Source organism: Camelus dromedarius, chromosome X, assembly GCF_036321535.1.
Source record: "Camelus dromedarius isolate mCamDro1 chromosome X, mCamDro1.pat, whole genome shotgun sequence".
NCBI lineage: Eukaryota > Metazoa > Chordata > Mammalia > Artiodactyla > Camelidae > Camelus > Camelus dromedarius.
Genome location: NC_087472.1, coordinates 98,027,629 through 98,054,550, shown reverse-complemented (window position 1 = coordinate 98,054,550; position 26,922 = coordinate 98,027,629). Strand labels below are relative to the sequence as shown.

Genomic DNA, 26,922 nt, shown 5'->3' with positions numbered 1-26,922 from the left:
TCCGTTGCATCTCTGGGATTCCAGCAAGAGCAGGTTCTCTGCTTTTAAGGACTCGTGATTAGATTGGGCCCATCTGGGATAATCCAGAATAATCTCCCTATTTTAAGCTCCTTGACCTTAATTATATCTGCAAAGTCCTTTCTGCTATGTAACATAACGTGTTCACTGGATCCAGGGATTAGGACATGGACATCTTTTGTGGGGGCCATAATTCTACCCACCATGGGTAGTGCCATTAGGTCAGTAAAGGTGCTTTCCCCTGTACTTGTTTCCTCAGGGAAGTAAGCCAGCCAGTAAATTTGTGTTAAACATTAGGGTTTATTGACATGCTAATCCTAAATTTGAAGGAAAAGAATATACATTTTATGGAAGTGAGTATAGGTTTCGTCTCTGACAGAAAGAAGCACTCTTTCTTCATTTCCAGTGATGTCTCCAGTATAATATAATGCTTACAAGAACTGGTTTGAAGTCAGACTAGACCTTGTGCAAGTATATAATGCTTGTAAGTCTCATTGTCCTTATCTGCAGTGTTGAGGAGAACAGGTGGCCCAACTAGAACCAACACGTGCTTTTTCTACCAGTTTCCTGTTAGTCTGACATAATTATTCTATTAGACATAATTTAGTAAAATGATTATTCTGAAAAGGAATTTATACACGTTTCTTTTGGGAAGTTTAGTTTAAGACAAATGCTTGGGTTTAACCATAAAGGGCGGTGCCCCTCACTCACAGGCATCTAAGTCAATGGGTCAGCAAACTATGGCTTGAGGGCTGAGTCTTGCCTTCTGCCTGGTTTTGTACAGCCCATGAGCTCAGAATGATTTTTAAAGATAAATGTTTGCAGTTGATGGCAGGACACACTAACTTTGAACACCAAAGTGAAATGTTCTCCTGCCCCCAAAGAATTTCATTCTTCTCATGAATAGGCCTGTGCCACCAAAAATTGTACTCGGTTATTATCATATTTTGAATTTCATCAATAAAATTCTGTGGAAAAGTTTCTTTCACTATAAAAGTACCTATATAACATCCTTGATTTTACATCTTGGCCCACGAAATGCCTGACTAAATGTTTACGATCTGACTGTTTACAGAAAAAAATTTGCTGAGCCTGATCTAAGTAACCTACTGTGTGTTTAAAATGGAGTGTAGACTCTTCATAGTTAGAAGGTACTCCCAAGGTCTCTTAATGCAGTGTACTAGTTTTAGAGCTAAAAATGAACCCCGGGAAGGTAGGCGACTTTTCCACCACAACTCAGCAATTTAGGGATAGAGGCAGGGCGAGCTGTTAGGTCTTTTGGTGCTTAAACCAGTCAGCTTTCTATGGGAGCAGGCAGACCTTTCTTCATTTCTCTTTACGTGAGATTGTCACCAATCTCAAACCTTTAATGGACAGGTCAGAGGTGATGCAGCATGGAGAACTCAGCTGTCCCATGGACCCATTGAACAGAGCCTGCCAAACATCAGCCTCTTGCTGCGTTCCCATCTGTGGGGAGGAGAGTCCATTAGATCCTAGAATTTTTCATTAAAGCGTTTCAGAAGCACTGGTGCTTTTCCCGTTAGGTTAATAACAGTGAATAACCAGGCATGTTAATATAGTCTCATCAAACCATGTTCAATTTAGGATGAGATTGTTCACTGGCAGACCAATAGCCCCAAACTGAAGTGGTAATTTCCCTGTGCGCCCCACTTCCCCATTGTTCACTGGTGATTTGCTGATAAGTCCTGCCATGTTTGTTCTTGCTGCTCTCCTGCCTGGGTAATGATGATCGCTTGGTGATACTTGTTCCTCTTTCTACAGGTGGTTTACAAATCCAACAACCGTCAATGCCTTCTACAGTGCATCCACCAACCAGATCCGTGAGTACCGTCTCATTGTCTCCTTGTTAATGTGGTGCAGAATGGAAGGACCTTTTCCATGACTGTGATTTAAGAGCAGGGCATACTATATTTTCCCCCCAAAATGACCAGGTGTGTTGGCAAAGGAAGTTTGCTTCCCTAGCCATATACCCAATTTTCCTCATTCTCTTTACATTGTAAGTTTTTAAAAAAGCTTTATATCACCATTAAGTTAAAAAAAATAGCTACAATAAACACTACAGTGATGTTGGCCATGAAAAGGAACAAGCTTCCACTTTCCTTTCTTAATGGTCTTACTGATTTTTGTCTATACCGTTTTATTTATTTTTAAGATTGACAGGGAAAACAAGCAGGTAACTGGGCAGATTTTAGAAGCTGAGGGAACCATCTGTAAGAGAAGCTTTGAAATACTCTAATTAATCCTTGGATCTAAAGCCTTTAATTCTTTTATATACATGTACTGGGTATATAATTACAAGTACCCTGATAAAGTAGAAAAATTATTAAAGATCAGACTGGCACAAATTAAAACTCTGACAGCGCTGAGTGTTGGCAACACGTACACATAGTGCCTGGTGGAAATGTAAATTGATTCACTCACTTTGCAGAGCAATTTGGCAACACCTAGAAATGCCCAAGATGGGCATGCGTATCTGTGAATATCATTTGCCCTCTTGGTATGTGCCCAAATGCCGTTTCTCAAAGTGTGGTCCTGTGACAGCATCCCAAGGGGACTTGTTAGAAGTGCAGATTCTCGGGCCCCACCTTAGAGCAGTTGTTCACAAACCCTGAATGGGGGGCTCAGAAATCTGTTTTATTAAGCCCTCTAGGTGACTCTAACATAGTTTGAGACCTGCTGCCTTAGAGAAGTGTCTCAGGAGGAGGCCCATGTGAGGATGCTCATTGCAGTGTTTCTTATAATAGCAGAAAAGGGAACGTAACCAGCATGCCTCTCTGCAGCAAAATGAGTCACATGTGTCATTTTCACACAAGGGCATGCCATACTGCAGTGGACAGTGAGTGGCCAGAGTGACACGTATTAACTTGGGTGAAGTTCACAAATAATAAGTTGTGTGTGTGGGAAAAACAACTTGGGAAAATATATAGAGTGTGATACCATATAAAGTTGAAAAGCCAGCAGAACAGTTTGTATTGTCTGGTGGTCCATTCATATGTAGTGAAAAGTATGAAGACGGTCAGGAGGATGACACACACCAAGTTCAGGTCGCAGCGACGTGTGGTGGAGGCCAGGCTTCCCTTGTGCAGGCCCTTGCAGGCTTTCCATCCCCCTGCACCCCTGCTGGTCTCCACCTTCCCTCCTGTGCGTGGGGAGCACATCTAACCTCGTGGTTTTAAGCATATCTCTGTGCTCTTTGTTGAATGTGGGGCATGGAATTTATAAAGACTTGGTACCCTTGACCACGCCCCTGCCGTCTCCTCACTGGATGCTGATCACAGCCTTCTCACTTGCCTCCCTGCTTTCGAACTTGTTCCCCCTTCAGTCTGTTCTTTATGAGGGGGAAGTAATTAGGTTTATTAATTTATTTCTATTTGGAGGAGGTACTGCAGCCTATTTTAAATATAGTACTGCAACCATTTTGAGATGTTTTACAGTCATCTCATGTCCTTCCTTTGCTCAGAATCAACCAGTTATCAGCATCCCCCCCCACAAAATAAAAGCCAAATTACTTGAAATGTCCTGGAGGCCTCTTACCATGCTGCCTTTGTCTCCTCTCTGTCCCAGAGCATGACACACTCTTCCCTCTGGGCATTTGTACTAGGGGTTCTCTTTACCTTGGAAAACTTCCCCAAGTGATTTGCAGGGTTTGTGTTCCCACTTCCTTCCAATCTTTGCTTGAATGTCACCTTCTCAGTGAGGGTTCCTGTCTGCCCACCTGCTATGGGTCCTCTGTGCTGGCCCTCATCCTGACAGGACTCCCTGGCCATAGAGGACAGCCCACTCCCAGCAGGCACATCTCCTTAGAGTCGCCCTCGTGTGGCCATTTTTAGGACTGGCAGACTCTGCAAGACTAGTCTGGGAGAGTAGTGAATTGAAGGAAAGCAAGCAGATGGTGGTATATTATTATCATGAAAATACCATTGCTTTCTCCCCCTCAGCTTTATTGAGGTATAATATTTATTATTTAATCTTTATTTAGAAGTAAACATTTTATATATTTAAAACGCACAACATGATGTTTTGCTATAGCTCCAAGTTGAGAACTAAGCTGTGCTACATGGGAATTTCTGATATTCTAGATATTAATTAGAACTGCTGTTTATAATACTATAAGTTATTTATATAATATGAATTAGAATAATATCACCTGGAGTAACTTACTGGATGATAGAAAGTTCTTTAGATTTTCTGTTTTAAAATTTTACTATGTACATGCAAAAGAATATATATAACATGCTAGAACCCATAAAGTTATAAAGTGTATAAGAAGACATACAATAAAATATATGTTTATCAACCCACCACCCATCCAAGAACTGGAACATTCCTGATGTCATTCCATCTGCCTGTGCTACTCCCCATCCCTTTCTTCTTGCTCACCATAGCAGTAACCACTCTTCTGATTTTTGTGTTTATCATTTTCTTGTTTTTTAAAAAAATTAATTTTAAACCACTTATTCCTAAACAGTATATTGTTTATTATTTACTCATTTTTAGCATAAAAAAATGGTATTATATTGCATGTAATCTTAAGCAGCTGTGTTTTTTCAACCAACATGTTTTTAAGATTCATCCATGTAGCATGGGGCAGTAGGTTTTTCATTTTCACTGCTGTGTAGTATTCCACTGTGTGACCGCACCCCAGATTACTTACCTGTTCTACAGACCTGTGTGTTCCCCCTGAGATTTTTGCTGTTATGAACAATGTTGCTCTGAATATTCTCGTACATGTCCCTTGAAACAAGTGTTTGGAGTATACACTAGGAGTGAATTACTGGCTTGTAGGGTATGCAACTACTCACCTTTACCAGGTAACACCAAATGTTTTCCAGGATGAGTGTTCCAAGGTACGGAAATATTTTCATCAATTCTCACTTTCATCATTTTCAGGCATTGGTAGACAATTTTCACCAATCTAGTGAATATAATAGATCACTTTTTGTGCAAGAAAAAGCATTGAGATAGACTCTTGACCAGTGTTTCCACACTCACTTTCCCGTGTCAGTGAACACTTACTGGTTTTTTGGGGGTTTAAGTGTGCCCAATAATATTTCTGCCTCCAGGATTTACCCTGGGTCAGCCTTTTTCTTATCTGGGAAGAGCTGATCCTCTCAGAGGTTTACTGAAGAAGCAGCCATTTCAGGGTAATCCACTTGTTTCCCAAAATCTCATGAGCAGAGAGGGTTTGGAATGAACAATTTGAAGCAGTATTTTAATTAAGAGATTCAAGCTGTTTCTGTTTTCATAATGACCAGTGCTTGCTCTCATTGTAAATTACATTCCCAGGCAAGATGACAAGGAATCCTGTGGGTGACTTCTTTTTCTCTCTCCTCTTTCTGATTTTCTGGACTACAAATTAAGACAGGTGGAGTTCCTTCTTATACATTTCCCGACTGACTTTCCTGGGGCTTCCCCCAGCCCCCAACTGCCTTCTTTTCTGCTTCACTGAAGAAGTGAAAAATTGAGGTGATTTTCTAAAATGAACGTCTTTATTGATTAAGGGTGGATTCTGACAGCATGTGGCCATCTGTTTAATTGGGTTTCACATCTAAGATGTAACTATACTTAGTAACGTGATTTATGAGAATTTCATTCAGTTCCCATTATCATTTTCTGATTTATGTCATTTAAGCTAGCATGCAGTAGAGGTTTGAAAAGAAAATAGAAAAACCTGTAGGTTTTTTTGTTTTTTGGTTTTGTTTTTGCAGATCCATGCCTATGATTTGTGGCCATCTTTCAATGGTAGATTTTTGCAGGGTGGTTATAGCTTTTTATTTTTCTACCCTTGTCAAGCTGGGTTGCATTGTCCTCAGACACACAGTGTGAAAGAATAATGATGTAAGTCTGCTGTATGGGGAGTTACACTCAGAAGCGATTGCAGAATTTAATTATATTTGAACTGATAAGGTGGTTAAACAGGAAAACAAGGAGCTGAGGTAACTGGTGCCTAAGCTTGTGTGCTTCCCTAACTCTGTGATAAATGCACAACTGGTCTTCCTGCTTTTAGCAGGGAAATGACGAGAACCTTGATGGGAAACCTTAAGTGCCAGTGATGTAGTTGTATGACCTTGATCAAGGCGTTTCCCCTTCCTGACCCCTCTTGTCCTCATCTGCTACATGTTGAGGTTACTTAGTCCATAGGGTTTTTGGTCATATTAAACAAGATCAATTTGAAAACTGCAGGCACATTGCCAAGATCAGGGTTTTGTGTATCTCAAACTGGCCCACCGATAGTCCCTGGAGAGCCAGTCCATCGTAGAATGCATGGCACAATCTGAAGATTGGGGAGGGGATGTGTTTTGAACTTTTGCTCTCAAAAGATTTTGTACATTAAAACAATATTTTTGTACATTAAGAAACAACTAATTTGGAAAAGTATTTGGCAGTTTGTTGATGTCTCCCGTTACCCAGAAATTCCACTCTTGATAAGATTCATGGATCCTCATGCCCAAGAAAAGACACAGGCACAAATATTCATAGCAGCTCTGTTCACGATCATAAAAATCTGCAAGGAACCTCATTTCCATCAACAGAAGAATCAGTAGATGAATTGTGGTGTATTCATACAACTAAATATTGCCCAGCAATGAAAAGGGGCATGCGGGTCCACGCCGCGGTATGTAAGAATGCCACTGACTCCGTACTCAGTGGAGCACCGCGTGTTCCTTTTATAGACGGTTCAGGAATAGGCAGGCTAACCTGTCACCTCAGTGATAGAGGTTAAACTCATGGCTACCTTTGCTGGGGGATATTGACTGGGAAGGGGCACAGGAAACATGGTCTGGATCTGGGAGGTGGTCGTGCTGGTGATGCATGTGTAAAAACTAATTGTGTTCTAGCATTAAAAATTGTGCCTTACTGTATGTATATAATACCTCATCATAAACAGTAACACCTCTTTCCCCCCTGTAACATTTTTAGGATAGCATGTAGCATGCATAGACGGTTGGGCTTACAGCAGGTTGCCGCAGGTGAAGCCGCCAGAGGTGTGGACCAGGAACTGGCAAACCTTTTCTGTAGAGAGCCAGATAGTAAATGTTTTTGGCTTTGCAAGCTGTACGGTCTCTGTTGCAAATTCTCAACTTTGTCATTGCGGCCATAGACAGTTCATAAACAAATGACCGTGGCTGTGCTCCAGTAAAACTGTTTCCGTGGCTGTAGTCTGTCAGTCCCTGGTGTAGAGCACCGAGAGGATGTGTTCTGACCCAGCTCCCAGACTGCTTTGGATGTAATCAGGTGGTGGTATGGGGGCAAGACGGCCATGGCTCATGTTTGGTTTTCATTTCTACTAACACGGAATAGTCTTTAGAATAAAATTGATTTCATGTATTTAGTGTTGCAGTGTAGCTGCCTCATGCCTCATTTCCATATTAGTTTTTTGATCTTCATACGTCTCAAATTATATTAAGGAATTACTTTAAACAAATAAACCCTTGGCTTGAAAACAAGCAAGGTCTAAGGGCTAAAACCAATGATTTTATTGTCTTTGCTCTTATATGCAAGGGATTTAGTTGCCTCAGTTTAATCACAGACACTCTGCCACAGAAGTTAAGCCTTTGTCCGGAGGCTGGGCTTATGCTGGCATGAAACTAGAGAATTAATCCTGAAATCAAACATAGACTTGTTTTGCTGTTAAGGAAATAACTGTGTTTCAGGCTAGGAGAATTTCTCATAGTTTGCAGACTCTGCCTAAAACCATAAAGTGGGAGCCGAGTTGGCAAATACTCACTTGCCTGGGGCCTCTACTGGAATTTAATGAAATTAAATCCCTGAATCCACTTGACATTCTCTTTTGGGGACAGTTTGAAAAGTCTCCTATAGTTTTGGAGCTGGAAAGAAGGAAACTTCAGTGGCCACCAATTGCAAACTTCTCATTATCTAGAAGAGACCCTGACACTCAGAGCAATTCTTATTTTTTCTACTTATTCAGTTAATATTTATAGAGTTCCCAGTGATTCTCACCTCCTGGTGTTTACACCCTGTATAGCCCCCTCCAACACTGGATCAGGCTGACTTCTGTAACTAGTAGGATTCAGTGGACATGATGGAATATGACTTCTGAGGCTAGGTCATAAAAGACATAGTGGCTTCTGAAGAACCTTGCTCTCTTGGGTTGTGTACTCTGGCGGAAGCCAGCAACGGTGTCAGGAGGGCACTCAGGAAGCTGGTGGAGGGGTCCACATGTGAGGAACTGAGCCTCCTGCCCGTGACTAGCGCCATACAAGCATGGCATCTTGGAAGGAGATCCTCCAGTCCGGCCAAGCCTTCAGATGATTGCAGCGCAGGCTGATAGCTTGACAGCAGCCTCACAACAGACCCTGAGACAGACCACCCGAATAAGCTGTTTCCAAATTCCTGACCCAGAGAAACTCTGATATAGTAATTGTTTATTGTTTTGAGTCACTATGTTTTGGGCTACTTTGTCATATAGCAGGAGATGAGTTACGCAGACATTGCAGCTTACCAGGTACTGAGTTCAGTGCTAGGGTTTATAATATGGTAAGGTGTAGTTGTTTAGGGTATGGGCTTTGATTTTGAATCCTGACTAGTGACTTGCAACCGTGGGCGGGTTACTTAGCATATTTAAGCCTCAGTTCAGTTATCTACAAAATAGAGATAATAGTAATGGCTATCCTATAGGGTTGTCATGAAGATTAAAGGTGATAATGTATATAAAGTGCCTGGAAGAGAGACTGGTTTGCAGTAGGTAGTCAGTAAATCTTTGCTGTAAAGAGTCTTGCTTTTGAGGAATGGGGAGAGACAGACTTGTTACCAGTCATTTCTAAGACATCATGGTGAGTGTGCAACAGAAGGGTGTGCAGTGCATCCTGGAAGACACAGGGCAGGGGTCATTACCTGGGGGAGTCAACATTGGCTTCACAGTGAAAGTGGCATTTGAGTGGGTTTGGAAAGGGAAAAATTCTGTAGGCAAAGAACATAGGTTGAGACATGCAGAAAAAGTACTGCCTGGTGCAAAGGCAACAGACACAGCAGAGCATAGAGCAGGATCAGATAGTGAGATGGTCACAGTTGCTGGGGCACAGACCACATGTGGAGCAGGGGAAGAAGGCATGATGGGAGATGAGATGGAGAAGTAGTAGATGAGGGCCTTGTTAGCCACGTGGAGGGACAGGCTGTAGGGAACTAGTATAGTTTTTTTGGGGAGGCAAAAAACTTCAGTTTCGCTTCCTTGATCTTAGTCTTTTTTTTTTTAATAAATGTGATTTTTAAAATTGAAGTATAGTCGGTTTACAATGTTGTGTTAATTTCTGGTGTATAGCAAAGTGATTCATTTATACATACATATTCCTTTTCATTACAGGCCATTACAAGATATTGAATATAGCTCCCTGTACTAATCAGAAGAACTTTGTTGTTTATGTATTTTAAATATAGTATTTATTATCTGCAAATCCTGAACACTGAACACCCAGTTTATCCCTCTGCCCCTCTCCCCCCAACCCCAATAACTGTAAGTTTCTTTTCTATGTTTGTGAGTCTCTATCTGTTTTGTAAATAAGTTGATTTGTGTCTTTTTTTAAGATTCCACATATAAGTGATACTATATGATATTTTTCTTTCTCTTTCTGGCTTACTTCACTTAGTATGATGATCTCCAGGTCCATCCATTTTGCTGCAAATGGCATTATTTCATTCTTTTTTTATGACTGATTAGTATTCCACTGTGTGTATATAAACCACATCTTCTTTATCCAGTCATCTGTCGATGGACATTTAGGTTGCTTTCACATCTTGGCTTTTGTAAATAGTGTTACTTTGAACATTGGGGTGCACGTATCTTTTCAAATTAGAGTTTTCTCCGGATATATGGCCAGGAGTGGGATTGCTGGATCATATGGTAAGTCTGTTTTTAGTTTTTTAAGGAATCTCCACACTGTTTTCCATAATGGCTGCACCAAACTACATTCCCACCAGCAGTATAGGAGGGTTCCCTTTTCTCCGCACCCTGTCCAACATTTGTCATTTGAGGACATTTTTTTTCTTTTTAAAATTTTATTTATTTTTAACACCTTTATTGTGGTATGATTCCTATACAGTGAAATACACATATTTGAGATGTACAATTTGATGAATTTTGATAGATGTAAATGCAAATAAAATCACCACCACAATCAAGATAGCTAACATTTCCATCACTCCCCAAGAGGTGCAAATTTCATATTCCCGATTTATCCCTTCCCACCCCCTTTACCTCCTGGTAACCATAAGTTTGTTTTCTATGTCTGTTTTGTAGATAAGTTCATTTGTGTCCTTTTTTTTTTTTTTTAAGATTCCACATATAAGCAATATCATATGATATTTTCCTTTCTCTTTCTGGCTTCACTTAGAATGACAATCTCCAGGTAAATCCATGTTGCTGCAAATGGCATTATTTTATTATTTTTTATGGCTGAATAGTATCCCAGTGTGTGTGTGTGTGTGTGTATATGTAGGTAACATCTTCTTTATCCACTCATCTGTCAATGACCATTTGGGTTGTTTCCATGTCTTGGCTATTGTAAATAGCCCTGCTGTGAACACTGGGGTGCATGTCTTTTCAAATTATATTTTCCCCCAAATATCTGCCGAGGATTGGGATTGCTGGGTCATATGATAAGTCTGTTTTAGTTTTTTGAGGAATCTCCGTACTGTCCTCCATAGTGGCTGCACCAATTTACATTCCTACCAACAGTTTAGGAGGGTTCCTTTTTCTCTACACCCTTTCCAGCATTTATCATTTGTGGACATTTTAATGATGACCATTCTGACTGGTGTGAGATGATGCCTTATTGTAGTTTTGATTTTCATTTCTCTGATAATTAGTGATATTAAGTATTTTATCTGTGTCTTCATTGGATAAATGTTTGTTTAGGTCTTCTGCCCATTTTTGGATTAGGTTGTTTGTTTTTTCATATTAGGTTGCATGAGCTGTTTGTGTATTCTAGAAATTAAGCCCTTGTCAGTCTCATCATTTGCAAAGACTTTCTCCCAGTCCGTAGGTTGTCTTTTCATTTTGTTTATAGTTTCCTTTGTTGTGCAAAAGCTTGTAAGTTTAATTAGTTTCCATGTGTTTATTTTTTCTTTTATTTCTATTGCCTTGGTAGACTGCCCTCAGGGAACATTGCTGCAATTTATATCAGAGAGTGTTTTGCCTATGTTCTATTATAGGAGGTTTATGGTGTCTTATGTTTAAGTCTTTAAGCCGTTTGGAGTTTATTTTTGTGTATGGTGTGAGGGAGGGTTCTAACTTCATTGATTTACATGTGACTGTCCAGCTTTCCCAACACCACCTATTGAAGAGACTATTTTTTCTCTGTTGTATATTCTTGCCTCCTTTGTTGAAGATTATTGACCGTAAGTCTGTGGGTTTATTTCTGGACTCTCTGTTCCATTGATCCATGCATCTGTTTTTATGCCAGTACCATGCTGTTTTGATTACTGTAGCTCTGCAATATTGTCTGAAGTCTGGGAGGGTTATTCCTCCAACTTTGTTCTTTTTCTTCAGTATTGCTTTTGTGATTCCATCTAAATTTTAGGATTATTTGTTACAGTTCTGTGAAAAATGTCCTGGGTAATTTGATCGGGATCACATTAAATCTGTACATTGGTTTGGGTCTCATGGCCATTTTAACAATATTAATTTTTCCAATCCAAGAGCATGGAATAGCTTTCCATTTCTTTAAATCATCTTTAATTTCCTAATCAGTGTTTTGTAGTTCACTGTATATAAGTCTTCCACCTCCTTGGTCAGATTTATTCCTGAGTATTTTATTTTTTTGCTGTAATTTTAAAAGGGATTTTTTTTTTACTTTACTTTTCTGATATTTCCTTGTTAGTATAAAGAAATGCAAAAGATTTCTGTATGTTAATCTTGTATCCTGCTACCCTGTGGAATTCGTTTATCAACCCTAGTAGTTTCTGTGTGGAGTCTTTAGGGTTTTCTATATATAGTATCATACATGATACTATATGTAGAATATATATAGAAAAAGGACCCTTCCTACACTGCTGGTGGGAATGTAAATTGGTGCAGCCACTATGGAGGAGATATATATATATAGATATAGATAAAGATATATATAGATATATACACACACACACATATATCATGTATATATATATAGTATATGTATATATAATAAATGATACTATATATAGAATATATATCCTATACTATATATAGTAACATAGTGCATATAATGACAATTTTACCACTTCTCTTCCAGTTTTGATCCCTTTTCTTTTTCATGTCTGATAGTTATGGCTAGGACTTCTAGTACTTTGTTGAATAGAAGTGGTGAGAGTAAGTATCCTTGTCTTGTTTCAGATTTTAATGGGAAGGCTTTAAACTTTTCACCATTGAGTATTATGATGGCTTTGGCTTTGCTGTAAGTAGCTTTTTTAATGTTGAGCTGTGTTCCCTCTATGCCCACTTTGGTAACAGTTTTTATCATGATGAACCTTGAATTTTATCAAATGTTTTTTCTGCATCTATTGAGGTGATCATCCAGTTTATATTTCTGGTAACAGTAGATGAGATGGTTTTCTTTTATTGAGTTATGCAATATAAAGATACTCTTGGAGGAGGTGAATATGAGACTTCAGGTGTTTTGTTTTTGTTTTTGTTTTTTTTGTCTAGTTGATAAGGGCAACACGTGAGTCACATTTTCATTCTTGAAACCATTATCTCACAGCCAGATTTGAATCAGTGACCCCATGCAAGCATTGGTTTAGCATCTGCTGTTCTCCCAGGCCTGGACTGAACATCACTACCTCTAGTATCAGTTTTAAATACCTAGCAGAGCAGTTTTATGTATGAAAGGACCTGTTGGCACATGAGTAGAATATGAGATACTGAGCTTCATAGTTAGAGGAAGTTCGTGTTTCCTTTGTCAGATGTTGAACTTTAGCAGTAGTTCTCAAAGTGTGGCTCCTGGGTCAGCAGCATCAGCATCACTTGTGATAAATGGGCATTACCTGGTCCCACCCCTCATCTATGGAATCAGAAACTCTGGGGGTCAGCCCAACAATTTATGTTTTAGAAAGATTTTAACCATCAAACCTCTGCTTGATGCTGAAGTTTGAGAACTGCTGAGCTATGAAAATGCAGCAAATGCAAAAGAGGTCAAGCTTGGTTGGATAAAGGTAAGGAGACTAACTCTTCCTGGTTTGCCTGGGACTGTTCTGATTTTAGCACTGAAAGCTTCATATCCCAGGAGCCCCCTCAGGCCCGGGTGAGCAGGAGTGGTTGGTCACCATGGTAAAGAAGAGGAGGCTTTCTTTGTTGCAGCCTGGAGGTAATTATGGCAGGAAAAAAAAATAGAAGGACCAGAAGAGAAGGTTTCAAAACGGAGGGGAGAATTTAGAAGCTGCTTTCTGCTTGTCAGTTCTAGGCTGATAGATACGGTGGCAGGAGGTTACCTGCAGGAAACCAGCAGATGGCTAAGGCATCTTGCTGAATCCCTTGACATGAGTCACAGCTGTTAGAACTTGATATTTTCTGGAAAGGGGAGGGTTGGCATTCACCAAACTACTGCAAGATGCCAAATTGAAAAAAAAAGCCACTATTAATCTTAGCAGTTTTGACAATGAAATCCCTTTACAGCAAAAAACATAACCAAAAGTGCTTTGTAATTGCAGCAATTGCCATGTCCCAACTGATGGCCTCCTAGATTCTAGAAGAATGGTATCCGGCTTATCTGATTATAAGAACTAATCCTGAGTAAGATGTAACACTCATTCTCTCTTAGAGTGAGCATTCATCTTGGATTTTCCAAAGCAGTTGCAATTAAAACTATTTTTGTCTTTTTATACAATCATAATTTATAAGCCATGTGAAGTTTCACTTTTGAAAGAATTGTCTACAAAATTATAATAAAATATCTAATCATATGTTACAAGCACAGTGCTGAGGAGCAGTAAAAAGAGGAGAATGAGACAGGAGGGCTGATTTATATACATCAGCTAAGTTAAATATAAGCAGTTTCTTATCTCTCCTAAACCAACTGAACTTGTTTGCATGTTAGAGTAACCTGGGGAGCTTTTAAAACATACTGATGCTCAGGGCTCCATCCTGGGCATTGTGGCTTGATAAGTCTGAGGCAGGGGCTTGGACATGGGAAAATTTAGAAAAGCTCCCCAAGGGATTCTAATGTACAGTTGGGGTTGAGACTCCTTATCCTGATCTAAGTCAGTGGGTCTCAACTAGAATGTACCAGAATAACCTGGAGGCTTGTTGAAAACTCTAGACTCCCCCTGACCTTACAAATGTTTTGCCCATTAGCATAGACATGTGTGTAGATAACCCCTTTCCTAAAACATGCCTATGCATCTACTCCCATGTATCTAGTATTTCTTTACTGAGTTTAAGACATACTTCAATTAAAAACACATTTTAGAGAGCTTTGGTATCAGTTCACCTTCCTCTTTAGATTTTGCAAAATCAAATTTATTTTTCTGGTCACATCCTTTTCCCCTCACTGGATTGTAGTTTCTTTGAGGACATTTGTATGTTCAAAGCTTACCTGTGTGGCTTGGAACACCAGGGTGCTCAGTAAATGTTACTGGGCAGTGGTTATGTATGGAAATTGCATCATCATAACCAAACCAAACTATTTCCAGTAGTTTTTATAATGGTATTTAAATATATTAACATCTCCCAAATTAAGGTCATAAAATATGTTCACTTAGTGAACTACAGAACTTGGAGCTATTGCACAGGACAAGTAAGATAGTCAAGTAAGTCAGCAGAAGTAACTACAAGTGAATCTCAACAAGAAGTGTAATAATGCTAAGATGATGCATCACCATTAAGTCCTGGGATGTGGTTTGATAAATGGATTAGTTCAGTAATATAAGCATACACTTATGACTTGAAAATAACTGTCATGACATTTACTAGAATAAAGTCACATTTATAAATAAATAAATCCACATAAATAAATCCATGCGAAAGACTGAACGTCGTGTTATCTGACAAAGCTGATAATACAATACAGTGTATTGATATAGTCAGCCCATGAATTAAAATATCACAAATACCCACCGTGAAAGAAAACACAGATATATACTCAGTGGAAAACTCAAGCATCTCTGGAGAAAGCACCTACAGCAGATATGGAAGCAGATTTAATTAAACAGTTGAGTGTGCACTTTGGTCTTTACATTCTCAAGCCCATTGGATTCTCCTTTAGAATTTCCCCTCTTTTGGACTGAGTTTACTTTGTCATTTGCTTCTGGCTGTGCCACTTCTGCCCCCAAGGCTGCTGGAGGGATACTAACTGAACAAATTCAATCATGCTAATTTATTCAAAGGAGTCAAGAGAGTGATTGAATTTAAGAATGAACTGCTCCCAAATTTAGATGGAATTTAAGATGCCTTGTACTTTACAGTTAGCCCTTTGTATCTAGTTCACCCAACCAAGTTTGAACTGGAGGATATTAGTAAATTTATAAAAGTTTGATGTGGAGAATGGGAAGAAGCAGGTGGTCTGGGTTTGGAAGACCTGTAGTGAAAGTTGAAGGCCTCCCATTTTGTTAAATCTGACCAAGCGTGGGAACAACAGAAAATGATGTGCCAGGCTGACTATAGTTGTCTTAAAATAATCACCATTTGTAAGCATCGGTATAGCCCTCCCCCAACCCAACTTCCTAATAACAAAACTTTGGAAAGTAATGCTTTCTGAATATTTGCCATGTGATAACTTTGCTGAACCATACACTTATGTGTATGGAACTTAAAATTAATGTGGCAATTACATGGAAGCATACAGAGAATGTAGGGAAAAGAGATTATGTTTGTTTAATATTGTTAGGACCAAAGGACTCTGATCTAAATCAGTACTTTGCCTGATTTTCTCTTTTTAGCATATGCCATAACCATAAAAAGGGCAACATCCTACTTTTATTCCTTGATGGTAAGCAGAGCTAAGAGGACATGGGGTGATGGAACTTGCAGGGAGCTGGGCAGGGCTGTTAATCTTCTTAATACCTGCATTGTGATTGAAAATTTACTGGAAAAAAAAAATGTGCCAACCTCAAAACTGTACTAGTTCTGCGTGAATGCAAGGGAATGAAACCAACAGAGTCCCTACTCTAGAAGGAAAATGAAAACCAGAACTTGAGTAATGGAATGTATTTCCATTCTGGTATTGAATGTGGGAACTTCAAGAAGTAGCACATTGGTGGCACTAATAGTATCGTGTAATATTTTAGACTTTGGCTAACAGCACACACTCATAATTTATAGGTAATGCTTAACCCCAGTCACCCCTTAGAGTTTCACAAAGTGCAGATTCCATTCACTCAACAAATATTTATTGAGTGCTTACCACATGCCAGGCATTGTTCTAGCTCTGGAGATACTGCAGTGAAAGAACAGTAAAAATAAATAAAAGTTCTTTTGTCATGGAGCTTGCATTCCAGTTAGGGAAAGACAGGCAATAATTTATAAAGAATAAGTAAAATGTAGAATATCATAGATGGTGGTGTTATGGTGAGATATAAAGCAAGAAAGGGGGGGTAGACTAACACCTCTTTCCTTTAAAAAACACTAGGGAAGGCGACATTTGGGTACATATCTGAAGCTAACTATGCAACTTGTAGTGGAAAGTTCCAAGTTCGGGGGAGAGGGGTAGGAAGAAGGGGAAATTACTACTTTTTGTTCATGTCTCTACATAGTTTGAATTTGCTGTCCCTGAGGGTTATGTTTGCTTTATTAGGTCTGAGCTGTGGGATAATGGGCTAATTTTGTTTTTTTCTCTATAGTTGACTATACCAAAAAGCCTAATTAGTGTGATTTTACACTAATAAAATGGATACTGAAATTCAGGTACATTGAGGCATTCAACTTTTTCTGAAAAGTTGTAGCTACAGTTAGGATATAACTTTATGATTTTAAAGGTCAAATAGTTGAACCTGACCCACTGAATGTGATCAGTTCTTTGACAGTTGTCTCCTAATAAAAGCACTCTGTCTTTTATGGTCAGCATTTTGCTGAGAATCCAAGTAGGTTACTCAATGGCCGTTGATACGAGAGTTAAGAGAAACTCCAATAAAAGTTAAAGGCTGACCCCAGTAAAAAACCAAAGGCAGGCCTTGTGATTTTCCTACGTGCAGATTTGAAAGAGAATTCTTTACTAACAAATGACGAGGTTCTTATAACATATAGATACCAATATTTATTTTTTTGTCAGAATTTTAGCCTTTAGGGTTACATAGCCACAATCTGTATTTTAGCTCAAAATAGGAATGAAGTTTGCTGGTGTCGACAGATGCAAAAGCAGAATACTACTATCAAAGCTTAGTTAACTGTAAACCATTTTTGGATAGCCTTTAGAAGAATTTTCTGCAATACACATGTTTATTTCTAAAAGAGTTCATTTTAATTACACGAGTTGATTACCTTTGATTAGTCAAAATCTAAAACATTAATGTCCAAAACCCCTTTAATCACCCACCACCCCAAATCCCAGTAATCTCTAAGAGGTAAGTAACCACTATGATCACTTTGATATATATTTTACAGACCTTTTCTGTAAATTTTCATACATATACTCACACTGATAGGGTACTTATTTTAAAAATATAAATAGTATTTATATATCTATGTCTGTACCTTGCTTTATTCCAACAGCATCTCTTGGAGGTTTTCCCATGATAGAATATGAAGACCTACCTCTTTCTTTCCATTTGCTACACTGCAGTCCATAATATGGTTATACCATCATTAAGTCATTCTCCTCTTGTTGAACATCTAGATTGTTGCACACTTTTCTCAGTTACAGCAATGCAGCAATAAACACATTTCACCATGAGTCCACAGTGTGTGTGAGACTGTGATTGGACAGTGGTTCTTAAAGTGTGGTTCCCAGACCAGCAGCATTAGCATCACAAGGGAACTTGCTAGAGGTGCAAATTTGTAGCCACCTCTCTGGACCTACTGACTTAGAAATTCTGACAGTGAGACCCAGCAATCTATATTTCAATAAGTCCTCCAGGTGATTCTGATGCATGACAAAATTTGAGAACCACTGGCAGGAATGTATGTGTGTCCATGTACTCATAGATGCATACGTGTACATATATAGTCAGTTTTGCTATAACATAACATATGTGTTCCTAAACATCACAGCACTATGCCAGACTGTGCAATAAAAGCCACAAGGCTTATGGGAGAAATGGGGTTAGGGACACAGCAATCAAAAACTTTATGAAGACAAAAGCTAGGAGCCTAATAAAAACGATAGCATGGTTTTACCCATGTTAAATTGGTAAATACATAAATGCTACGGTAAATATGGTGCTTTCCCTTGAGAAGACCTGTAATTTGCTTGGGGAGGTTGATGTCTGAGGTCTTATAGCTTGTGAGTTACTTTGCAGCGGTGAAAGTATGTTTATCTGAAATTGGAAGGAAAATTTTAACACCAGAAGCTGCGGGGTATGGCTTCTAACACTTGGACAGAGGTAGCCGGTCCATGTTGGAATGTATGCGTTTTGTGTATTCCTATGGGGCTCAGTTTATTTGGGTGCAGTTTTTTGCTTTCATCTAGAATTTCTCATGGACAAAATTGCGCACATGCAAATGTGAAATTGGCATTATGTCCCATCCTTTTCTCTAATATATCAATCACGTTGGAACAAATTTGCCTTTTCAATACAAGTGTTATAGCAGACTGGCTCTATGTACCTATACATACATTTACACATCTAGTACACATAAAAGGACCCATTCACGACTGAATGCTGTTTTTTCACTTAACTTTTTTTTTTTGCTTAATAGAATCTCTTAGAGCCTTTTCATTATCAGCACATACTTACTCATTTTTTTAAATGACATTTAAAGCATTAAGAGATGACTAAATGGCTCTCCAAAGTGCCTGCAATGTTTACACTCCCACTAACAGGCTTCCTACACCCTGGTCAATATTACCTATTATTAAATTTATTAATTTTGGTCAATCCAATAGTTAAATTTCTCTATCCTCCCTCTCCCTGCCTGTCTCTCATATTCTTACAGATGTGTCTGTGTATGTACACACACACATTTACACTGTAAGGAATGCCTGCCATAAATATTCTAAGAAAAGGGGGCTTGAAAAGTGTGAAACAGGTAGTGAGGCAGTGCTGAAATGGAGAGAAAAGGAAATAAAATGGATATGCAAGAAAAGATTTTTAAAAGCCTATGAAAAAGGGAGAGAAAAAGAAAAAGAATCCCCTTTCCATTTATTTAATTATTTTGCTCTTCTGCCTTTGCCAAATAGAATTCACCCGCTTTATGAGATAAGATACTGAGTTGGCCCTGTTGGAACTTGATCTATCACTCTCGCCAGTTGACATCTCCAAAAATGCAGCTTAAACTGTTAATCCATTCACTTCAGCAAAACGGCCCTAAGGGCATCAGATTCTTCTGTTGATCAGTATTGGGTTCCATGGCCCTGACAAGCTGTGAAGATACAGCTGATCGGGGAGTGTGATGGCTGCGCCCAGCGAGTCTGGGTCTCCAACAGCAGCAGCGGCAGAAATGGAGACTCGTGCAGATGTCAGATGTTTTCCTGTAAAGGGCTTGGCAGTGGGCATAAATGCTTCCAGCTGGGCACAACCAAGCAGGAAAGCCGTAGTGATTTAATAATTAAATCACATTGGTTTATGATCATTGTTCTTATTAGGAAATATCATGGCTTTTGATAAAATATTGTGTGAGAGAGTTTTCATATAAACACTGATTTGCATATATGTGTAAGATATATTTGCATATATATCCAATTCAGAATGACTTACTAAGAGTAATTACCAAAAAGAGGATGGAATATTGATATAAAGATGCCAAAGATATTTAAGAAAATGTGGAAATTATGAAGATTAGTATGACATTGCTCCTTCAGAGGCAGATGCATCTTCCTTTGTGTGAAGGAACAGAGCACTGCTAGCTGGACCTGTCTCTGTTTTGCAGTTAGGTTTTTGCACCTTGAAATCTCAAACTATGATTTTATTAAGAAAATGTAAAGAATGTATATATGAATTACATAGAATTAATATTTCATTTCTGAATTAAGAACATGCTTTTCTACCTGCACTTCTCGTGGTATCCTGTCCTGGAGGGTAGTATTCTTAGTATTCTTTGCATTCTCAGTTGTGATCTCTTGTATTGATCCTTGGATCAATGCCAGGGTACAAAATTTAGTGGTGAATTCAGTGATGAAGCAAAGCGAGGGATTTCTCCACTTGTCTGTATTCAGGGCCAGCTATGTAATTCGCAGGGCCAGGAGCAAAATGAAAATATGGGGACCCCCTTATTCAGAAAGCAGGAAAAAGTGCTGTAAAGGGGCTAAAATATAAAGCTTTGTTCTGTGTTCCATGACCTCTCTTTCTCTAGACTTGTCATGGGATTTTTAATTTGCTATTCACTACTATTTTAAGTTGTAAGAAAAATTGCAATTTTGAATCATCGACACAATATTACCACTCATCTTTTTTTAAATTAAAGTATAGTCAGTTACAACGTGTAAATCTCTGGTGTACTGCATAATGTCCTAGTCATGCATATACATACATATATTCATTTTCATATTCTTTTTCAAGATATTGAATATAGTTCCCTGTGCTATACATAAGAAATTTGTTTTTTAATCTATTTTTATATATAGTGGTTAACATTTGCAAATCTCAAACTCCCAATTTATCCCTTCCCACCCTCCTTTTCCCAGTAACCGTAAGATTGTTTATTATTTCTGTGAGTCTTTCTGTTTTGTAGATTAGTTCATTAGTGTCCTCTTTCTTTCTTTTTTTGGATTCTACATATGAATGATATCATATGGTATTTTTCTTTCTCTTTTTGGCTTACTTCACTTAGAATGACATTCTCCAGTTCTGTCCATGTTGCTGCAAATGGCATTATTTTATTCTTTTTTATGGCTGAATGGTATTCCATTGTAGAAATATACCGCAACTTCTTTATCCAGTTATCTGTTGATGAACATTTAGGTTGCTTCCATGTCTTGGCTGTTGTATGTAGTGCTGCTATACCATTCATCTTGATATTGTACAATGCCAGTTTTAAATATGAACGTAAGAACTTTTAACTTATATGTGGAATCATCAAAATTATAGTTTGTATTTTCTGGCTTGTATGTGCATATGTACTTTGTTCTAACCATAACAGGGGAAACACTGCATAAAACGAATTCAGCTGTTTTTATTCCACTTCTTACTATGTGTACATTCTACCAGCACTCTACTTTTGGCTTACTATAATGAGTAAGGAAGGACAGAAAGGGGAAGAAACTCTGGGTAGCCCTACCTTTCCCTTTCTTTCTTTGTCATACTTTTCAGTATATGTGGTTGACTAGTACAAGGACATAATAGGAATAAGAAGGACTATGACAGAGTTTCTTGGTCACTCATGTTTCTTAGAATGCCACTACTGCCTTTTGGTGATCACAGTAAATTCTGGCTCTGACAGAAAGAGTCCTCATGGGGCTGTCATCTGTTCAGTCCTAGATGAAGCATGCTTACCTCGTACTCTCCTTGAGTCTTGCTGAACTCACGCACACTGGGGGTCTACTGGGGTTTTGTGTTCCTGGGAGCATCGTGGACACTGTGTGCGAATGGGGTATGATAGGAACCAAGGGCAGGAATGTGGTGCATGGCTCCTTTGCTCACATTCGTACTTCCCTGTCCCCTTGTTCTCCACTCCCAAAATCACATTCAAAGATAAAATCATTAAGAGTTTCGAGACAGTGACAGCAGACCATTAAATCAAGTGCAAGGTCCTTCTGCTTGGGGGGCCCTGTGTGACTGCACAGGTTGTACGCCCATAAAGCTGGCCCTTTCTGCATCAGAGAAGCTGCTAGACAGCTGTAAGCCTCTTGCATGTGCTGTGTATGAAGGAACCCAGTTCACAGCAGGCTGGACACTGCCCATAGTGTATCCATGCAAAATGGTATCCTTGAAACTGATGTAATGCACTTATTTCAAACTCAGTTGAATTAATATCATCTTAGAGACTGTTGGATCTCTTACAGGGCTCCCAGCTTCATGAGAACTACCTTTCAAATTGACCTTTGAAACTTCAAGGCTAAAGCTGGAACCCGACCCTTATCATCAAATAAATCTCTGTATCCCTTCTAATTTTGTTTGTTTGTCTTTCTCCCAGGATTTCCAGCAGGAGAGCTCCAGAAGCCTTTCTTTTGGGGAACAGAGTATCCTCGGTAAGTAAACTAATAAAGAAACCAGTTAATAAAGAAACAAGTAAGGAAGAACATGCTACTTCGGTAGAATATAGAATATAAAGTCAAAAAAAAAAAAAAAGCCAGTGGTTATTTAGCAGAAAGAGGGCATGGAACCTGGAGTGGGGTTGGCCCCACTCTGACTGTTTTAGGTATCGATTTTCTGAGTCTTGTTACCAGGCTGTATGACTAGACAGGAGAGCCAACTTATACACAGGTAGCTTTCATTTTTTATGCATTTATTCATTTATGCATTGACTCATACTGCAAATACTTGGACCCTGAAGGATCATTGGGATTTGAGTTGATGGTGATGGGTCTAAAGCCAGTCCAGATGGAAGAAACAATGTGAGAAAAGGAAAGAAAATTGCTTTTAGAATAGCAAAGAAGCTAGTTTGACTGATCCAGGCAGTATATGAAGGGAAGTAGTAGAAAAGAAGTCTGGAAAAGAATGTCGATGTTTGATATTGGAGGGCTCTGGATGCCAGGTAAGAAGCCTGGACATCAGACAGGAGAAAGCACTGAAGTTTTTGAGTAAGTGGAGATAGTTAAATTTGTCTGTAGGAGTATAACCTGGGTAACAGTAGGTCAAAAAGTGGCAGTGTCTGGACTTAGGAATATCAGTTTAAAGGCCATTAATAGCAAGAGATTATAGACTTATGTAGTTCAGAATTTATATATAATGAGAATTCTGATAATGTTCATTTTCAGTAATATCATTACTTTTATTATGTGCCTTTGCTTGCTCTGGTGCTTTAATGCACAGAAAATTTAATCTTGATTTTAGTAGTCTCTTGTGTTTTGGTTTGTATAAATGACAATTTCGGTATGATTATGAGGGTTAAAAAGACAGAGGATCACATACATATATAAATAAGAGAGATACGGTGGCAGGGTTTTGATTTGGGCTTCCCCAGAAGTAGATACTGTAACAAGGATTCAAATGCAAGTAGTTCTTTTGGGAGGAGACACCAGAAAACGCCAGTAGGGGAGTTGGGAAGTGAGACGGGGAGAGGAGGAAACCGTCTCTTAAATTGTGTCGTATACATTTTCTGTGACTGCCATAATGAATTAGCACAAAGTTAGTGGCTTAAAACAACGTCAGTTTATTAGCTTATAGTTCTGTAGGCCAGAAGTCCAACCTAGGTCTCACTGGGCTAAACACAGGGTGTTGGCAGGGATACCTTTCTTTCTGGAAGCTGTAGGGAAGCATCCTTGCCTTTTCTGGCTTCTAGAAGTGACCCACATTCCATGGCTCAAGGCCCTCTTCCTTCATCTTCGAAACTTGCAGTTATGTTTTTCTGACCATTCATCCTTAGTCACATCTCCTTCTGACTCTTGTCTTCTGCCTTCTTCTCCACATTTTCTTTTAAAAGTCAGTTATCACTGTTGGCCACTGGTGCTTAGTCCTGCTGGGGGATTGTAGAACGTGCTTCAGCGTGATGCTGCCTCAGGGGCAATGGAGCTGGGACATTTATCTTCCAACTCACTTTACATCATTGATTGAGGGCTGCCACCAGGTGTATTAACTCCCTGGCATTGACCAACCTAGGCTGAGTGGGCTTTGGTGGCCCAAAAAAGCCCTCAGGCAACTAGTTTCAGTTGCTGGCATTGATGTGCTTGAAAATGATGAGTGCCGAGGGACAGGAGCAGGCACTGATAGAGCCTAAGATAGGGGAGCACCATCATTAGCTTAAATGAAAATTCTCAGTTTATAGTCACCAAATCCATTAATATCATACTAGGTTTCAGCTGCATAGTTTTCATTAGTGTTCAGATATTTGTAGTCAATTTTCTCTATTGTTATGATTAGAAATTTATATATATATTTCCATAAAATTAAAGGTTGAGGCTAAATATTCTCTAAGCTTGCTTCACACTAAAAAGTCCTAGAATTCTTTGATTCTAATTATCATTAGCAATTTAACTGAGCTTCTATTACTGTGGTTATATACCTGGAGACTTGGACATATTCTGGTTAGATTTTGAAGTTATTGGTTCAGTGAATTTGTTTATTGGGTCCATGAGATGATTTCCTGATACAGAAGTCAAAATCATAGACACTTAGCCAATATTAGTGTCTGTTAGTTCAACTTTATGCTGAGTGGAAGAGAAACTTGTTTTTTTTTCCCCTAAGAGTTCTGTGTTTGTATTGAAGCCATTCATCCTCTTAAGATACCCATTCACTGAATAGTTATTAAGCATCTTTTGGGCATTCTGCATTGGAAATACGGAGATGCTGGAGAGATGGGAATCACAGTCTAGTGAGATAGGTTCCCATACATCCATCTATTCTGGATGGATATCCTCCAGAACCAACAAGTGGGTATCCTTTCTGCTCACACTGGTCTGCTTAGCCCTCCCGTGAGTGTTGGGTCTAATTGTGGGGACATCAACAAGCTGAATTGTTTCCTGAGTAAAGACTCAGGATTGTAAGTGGCCTAAGACAGCATATCCCAAAATGTCATCCTCCCCTTCCCTTTGTTCTGGAGAACCACAATACTTAGCAGCATAAAAATTCCCAAGAATTTCTGCAAGAAAAACCTATCTAAAATGTGTTTAACCCAGAGATTCCTAAACTCCCCCTTTCTCTATGTTTTGGGAAATGCTGGTCTGGAATTCATGACTGAAGAAAAAGAGTTGAAAGAACTCGAGAACACTTGAGGGAGAACCTCATAACTGTCTTTTAACATTTTTGAAGGAAAGTTAAGGTGGTGGAATGATTTACTGTATTTGGAAAGTGGTTCAGCGGGTGTCCAGCTAGAACACTTTAGACCACTACACTTGAGGAATCAATAAGAAAGAAATTCTAGATCAACATTAGGGAGTGCTGTTTTATTTAGAACTGAGAAGAGGGAATGGGCCACCTCAGACGGGGTACTGGAAATGCCCAAGGAGAATCTTACGACCATTTGAATGGGCTTTTGTAGCAGAGGCCCATGCCTCTGCTAAGGAGTTGAGCTAGATGACCTTAAAGCTGCTTGCAGCTCTGAGACTTTTGTGAATTTCCATTTCAGGCATAGAGTAGCCTTTACTTGATGACAGCATGAGATCATGGTCACTCCAGACAGCAGTACCATTGTTTCCCTGTTGACAGCAGATCCTGTGCATGTGTTAAACTCATCGAGTAGTAAGAACAAAAGAGAAACTGAGTAGGTGGAAGAATTGTCATCTTCCCCATTTTATTTTTGGAAAGCTAGATTTTCTCTGCAGGAGTCTTCTTGTTTCCGGCCAGCCAGTCACGTTTTAAAAGGCAATTGAGTTTATTTACTTATTTTTATGCCATGCTAATTTAAATCATGCCCATTGATAAAATGGAAGATGTGAATTTAGTATTATGAAACATTATCACTGTCAGGCTTAGTCATCTAAAATTACTTTTTCTTTGTCTCTTGTCCAAAGGATTGTGATTATGTAACTGAGAATTGGAACTTGCAGTGATTCAATCATTTTCTGAATTCTCTGTTACCATTTGCAGATAGGAAGCCCATTGGAGCAGTCCCTCTGAAGGGACATTTATTGCAGACCAGTTCCTATAAGCTTCTGTTATTCATCCCTTCAATTCATCCAGTCAACAGCATTGACCAAGGCTTTCAGAGGACCATGTACTGTTCTCAGAGCTGAGAGTCCTGGAAAAACGAAATGTTACAGGCTGCATAGTGATAGCTACTGCTGCAAAAATTAGCACTATGTAAAATTACAAGTTTGTCCCACACTGCTATGATAGCTCTATGATTGAAATGCATAATTTTACTCTTACTTCTTTAATGAAGGTTTGCAATGATGGAAAAACAGTAGGAAAGCATTTTTTCAAATGTAAATTACCTTGCAGGAAAGAAATAACAAAGGAAAGAATTGCCACCAAGGGGAAAAATTAAATCTTACAGCACTTCCTTGGGTATAGTTGAGACAAACAATTAGCATGTTAAGGATCATTATGTCCTGTAATAACATACTGCTGTAAAAATTTTCATTCCTTCCACTTACAGGTCCTGTCTGTTTCCTGGGTGACTTTGACATTGTATGTCAGGAACCAACTGCGAAATATTTTTAGCATAATTACAAATACAAGGAAGAATCCTTGTAACGAGGATTTTAAGTTGTTTGCAATCCTCATGCACACGTTAAATGACTAAAATCAGTTACATATTGATCTATCACTTGCATGAAATGATAAAGTTAATTAATCAATTAGTTAAATCATTGTTACTTTTTTACTGTGTACCAGGTACAGAGAATTTAGCTGCAATCAAGTAGGTAGGGGTTTGGCCTTCAGGGAACTTTTAGTTGAGAGAGAAGATCCCAGACACACACGTATGGAAGCCCCCTTATTGATTTCCTCATACGTGACTCACGTGTTCTGTTTCGGTTATCTATTGCTGTGTAACAAAGCACCACCACTGTTGGCTCATGATTCTGCAGTTTGGGCAGGACTCAGCCGAGATAGCTTATCTCTGTCTGCTCCATGTGGCATTGGTTGGGGCAGCTCAACTAAGGCCATAGGACCTAAGATGACTTCACGCACCTGTCTGGTGCCCTAGTTGGGCTGGCTTGAATGGCTGGGGCCTAGCTGGACCTCTCTTCCTTTAGAGTCTTTCAACTTTTGGCATCTGTCACTTGCTTCACTTGGCTTCTCTCTCTAGCTCATTACTCCCAC

The 26,922-nt window shown here is 39.1% G+C and overlaps 1 protein-coding gene across 1 annotated transcript in view; it reads left to right on the top strand.

Annotated features, from left to right (window-relative positions):
* PHEX (phosphate regulating endopeptidase X-linked) overlaps positions 1 to 26,922 on the top strand; it is a 167,665-nt gene that overhangs the window by 122,149 nt on the left and 18,594 nt on the right. Inside the window, exons 15-16 of the mRNA XM_010998806.3 lie at positions 1,801 to 1,859; positions 22,193 to 22,247. Of these exons, the coding sequence (XP_010997108.1) occupies positions 1,801 to 1,859; positions 22,193 to 22,247 (114 nt within the window). The remainder of the gene's footprint in view (positions 1 to 1,800; positions 1,860 to 22,192; positions 22,248 to 26,922) is intronic.